General features: G+C 44.3%; 1 protein-coding gene across 1 annotated transcript; it reads right to left on the bottom strand.

Moving 5' to 3' along the window:
* Positions 1-238: 238 nt before the first annotated feature.
* Positions 239-3749, bottom strand: LOC138948450 (actin, cytoplasmic-like). Its single transcript, XM_070319997.1, has 2 exons — positions 3430-3749; positions 239-3139 (listed from the first exon to the last, which is right to left on the bottom strand). Exons 1-2 carry the CDS (start codon positions 3542-3544, stop codon positions 2178-2180), a joined length of 1077 nt encoding a protein of 358 aa, XP_070176098.1. The 5' UTR covers positions 3545-3749; the 3' UTR covers positions 239-2177.
* Between the last annotated feature and the right edge of the window lie 382 nt (positions 3750-4131).

Below are 4131 nucleotides of genomic sequence, written 5' to 3'. Positions count from 1 at the left end.
ATAAACACATAAAATGTACACATCAATACACACATAACCCAAACCACACGTGCCGTACTTTTGTAAAGGGTGTACATATTGTTTAGCTATTCGAGTCACAAACACAAAGGCGGTCTACACATGTTTTTCTTTTTTACTCGATTGGCCTAGTGGTAAGGCGTCCGCCCCGTGATCGGGAGGTCGTGGGTTCAAACCCCGGGTCATACCTAAGACTTTAAAATTGGCAATCTAGTGGCTACTCCGCCTGGCGTCTGGCATTATGGGGTTAGTGCTAGGACTGGTTGTCAGAATAATGTGACTGGGTGAGACACGAAGCCTGTGCTGCGACTTCTGTCTTGTGTGTGGCGCACGTTATATGTCAAAGCAGCACCGCCCTGATATGGCCCTTCGTGGTCGGCTGGGCGTTAAGCAAACAAACAAAGAAATGGAAAGGTGGGGGTGGGTTTGAGAGAGAGTATTTGAAACAATAGGAGGCATTGCCAACCATGTGCACTCTAATATTATTTATGTTGTGTCGAAGAAATACTTGGCAGAACTTTGCAAATACTGTTTATGTACAGGAGCCAGTCTCAGGACCCCCACCCCGACTACTATTTTTAGTGGGCAATCTAATGGTACATTTTAAACAGAAACATTTTGCAATAACGAATCTGTAACACAAATACAAAATCACAATAAACATTGAATTAAACCAAATCCATCCAAGAAACAAACAAAAACCACACAAATTAGCCTGATTTTTTTGGCAACAGTCGCAACTTGCTCTACAATACTCGAGTGGTGACAAACTATCTCGGGGTCAGTTCTAGTGTTTGAAAGAGAACATGATGTCCGGTCAATGTGACATTGCTGCACCACTGAAGAATGAGGGACGGAGAATGTAATAATGATGCTCATTTCACAAAAAGCAGAAGTCGAATACCCATGTTTTCCAACGACTTTTTGTTTTCTCCAAACTTTTTGGGGCGTGATTTTCTAAAAACCTTTTTTGAGGGCAAGGGCAAACAATGACGCGACGATGAATGGTTTGTGTCAGTTACAGAGAGAGAAACTTTCTTATTGCCTTCATTATTGGGGTGTTCTTTGAGCTAAACCGATTCCGGTGAGCTAACACGGTGGTTACAGGTAAAAATATTTTTACAAAACAGAAAAACCTTTTTTCAAAAATCATCAGCAATAATAAGGCTGGTTTAAGAATACCGTAGGTATAGTTGTTGTCATTACCAAAATCTGAACGGAACTGAATGTAAACGCTGAAATATGGCTGTTTGACATAATGAAGGACATGCACAAAATTAGGGAGTGTTAATGCGTTATGAGCGCGAGGATCATGTGTGTGTGTGTGTGTGTGTGTGTGTGTGTGTGTGTGTGTGTGTGTGTGTTTGTGTGTGTGTGTATGTATGTCTGTGTGTGTGTGCGCGTGTGTGTGTGTGTGTGTGTGTGTGTGTGTGTGTGTCCATCTGTCTGTCTGTCACTGAGTCTGTCTTTGTCTGTGTGTCTTTGTGTCTGTCTGAATCTGTACCAGGAGTTTCCCATAACATAACGCAAACAAGGGTAAGTAGAGTGAAACAATTGAACTCAACACAACACGTAAAATGCCTGCAACATGTTCATCATCATTCAGGGTCGTATAACACACATTTGCCACAAGGTTCTGCAATTCGGCTGTGTTCGTGTGAAATGCACACTATATACTATACTGTTACTCTGTAAATAAAGGACGAATAAAGGGTAGCTACGAAGCAAGCAAGGAACGACAGAAAAAAAGGAAGAAAAACAGAAACGCAAGGGAGGAAAGAAGGAAGAAAACAAGAAATTCCTCCGAGGTAGGAAAAACACCCCCGTCCTTAGCATTCTCACTGCCACCAACTGAGCAGGCACTGCTAACAAGTGTGGTTATTTCCCTTTGACCATTAATATGTCCCTCTATAAGTCCTTGTAGAATCTTAATCCACCAATAACTCCCTAACCGTGTGTTTGACTGGTCCCAATTTTTGTAAGGACCGTCTCAGGAATGTATAGAACCTGTTCACCAAGTTTGGTGACGATCGGTCCGTTCATTCTTGAGATCTATATGCGAACACAAACAAACAAACAAACAAACACATCGAGCGAAACCTATACACACCCCTATACCGGGGGTGTAATAAGGACGGAAACGTGAAGACACGTGATTTCTAGAAACACATCCTGTGGACGATAGAAGGACCGGACTCTTCGTATTCTTCCTTGGAGATCCACCACCTTGGAAAAGAGGGAAGAGAGGCCAGGATGGAGCCACCGTGCCACGTAGAGTACTTTCGCTCAGGGGGCGCAATGACCCTCACCCTTGTGAAGGGAGAGACAAGATTATTCACCTCTTCGTTCAGTCTGTCAGCAAAGCCAGGGAACATGGTAGACCCGCCGGATAAAACAATGTTGGCGAACAGCTCATTCTGGATATCGACGTCGCATTTCATGATTGAAGCGTAGATAGACTCGTGAACGGTTTTGTTGCTAAGACGATCGTTAGTGAATAGAGCTTCAGGACAACGGTACCGCTCATGGCCAATCGTAATCACGTCACCGCTAGGAAGCTCGTAGCTTCGTATAGATCTCTCGAGCAGCATTTCTGCAGCAAAGTTGGGAGCAACGTAGCAAAGCTTCTCCTTGATATCGCGCACAACATCATGCTCAGCAAAGGTGGTGAATCTGTAGCCCCGCTCTTCCAGCAGGTGCGCCATGTAGACAGTCATGTCCTCACCGCCCAGATTCACACTTGTGTCGGCGTGGGGTAAAGGATATCCCTCATACACAGGCACTGCGTGTGTTGCACCACCACCAGAAATCAAAACCATTCCAGTAGTACGACCAGAGGTGAACAGACCCAAGACAGCCTTGTTGGCCAAATACAAGGCAGGTACCTTGAAGGTCTCAAACATGATCTGGGTCATCCTCTCGCGGTCTTCCTTGGGGTTGAGGGGAGGCTCTGTGAGGAGGACGGGGTGTTCTTCAGGGGCGACACGCAGCTCGTTGTGGAAGATGTAGTGCCAGATCTTCTCCATGTCGTCCCAGTCTGTGATGATGCCATGTTGAATAGGGTGGTGGACGGGAAGCATTCCGCGCATACTTTGGGCCTCCTCTCCCACCATTACAGTCTCTAAAATCAAAACGAACATACAATTGCTGATTACAAATCCGACCAGAACACTGACTCTGTTGTACACACACATTGAAAACAATGTGTGTGTGTGTGTGTGTGTGTGTGTGTGTGTGTGTGTGTGTGTGCGTGTATGTATGTGTGTGTGTGTGTGTGTGTGTGTGTGTGTGTGTGTGTGTGTGTGTGTGTGTGTGTGTGTGTGTGTGTGTGTTTGTTTGATGTTATGGAACATGTGTTTTTGACTTCATCAGTAAAAAAATTAATTTGATCTAAAATAGCATTTTCCTCACCAGGCCGTATTGCAAGCACAGACGGGATAGTTGTGGGTTCATCATCTCTAGCAAATCCAGCTTTGCACATGTAAGATCCATCATCGATCACAAGAGCTGCTACTTCGTCATACATGATTTAAGTGAGAGTCCAAGACAGCAGACTTTGACTGAGAACACCGAACGAGCTGAGGGCTTTGCCTTATTTGATCTTTAATTTATTCATACCGTTTGAATAATTGCCTCCGCGTGCCTGTCGGAGTTTTGTGGATTTTGAGTTGGATTACTCTGTGCACACAATCTCAGCTCAGTAATCGAACCTCATCGACATAAATCTTCGTCATTTCTACACCCTTTTCCCTTAATGCGATCGACACCTACATCAGGAATGGCATACAATGTACATTGGGTATCGTACAGTGTTTGGCCCAAAGTGGGGTACGGGGAGGGAAGGTGGGTGGGTGGGCGTTTACTATATACGGTGTTCGACCCAAAGTCGGGAGTGGGTGTTTACTCGGCGCTTGCAAAGTACTTTGCTGTAATGTTCATACTTGAGATCCACATAGTTATGTATCTGCAATCAAAAGAAAGACACGAGATTTAAGAGCTTTCTCAAATACATTGACATTGTATTTCTCTTTTTAAATTAGACGTTCACGATTTTGTTTTGTTTTGTGTACGTGGAAAAAAGTGTACACTGTACACAGGGTAGCTTTTTGAAAG

Source organism: Littorina saxatilis, linkage group LG15, assembly GCF_037325665.1.
Source record: "Littorina saxatilis isolate snail1 linkage group LG15, US_GU_Lsax_2.0, whole genome shotgun sequence".
NCBI classification, from domain to species: Eukaryota; Metazoa; Mollusca; class Gastropoda; order Littorinimorpha; family Littorinidae; genus Littorina; species Littorina saxatilis.
The sequence above is the reverse complement of the archived record's forward strand: the minus strand, read 5'-3'. Positions and strand labels throughout refer to the sequence as shown.

What these genes read in the sequence shown, in the direction of transcription:
- LOC138948450 (XM_070319997.1), bottom strand. Translation starts at nt 3,544, where the DNA reads ATGTATGACGAAGTAGCAGCTCTTGTGATCGATGATGGATCTTACATG. An exon ending in TGTGCTTGCAATACGGCCTG is followed by an intron (nt 3,140 to 3,429) that starts GTGAGGAAAATG and finishes TTTTGATTTTAG; the next exon opens with AGACTGTAATGGTGGGAGAG.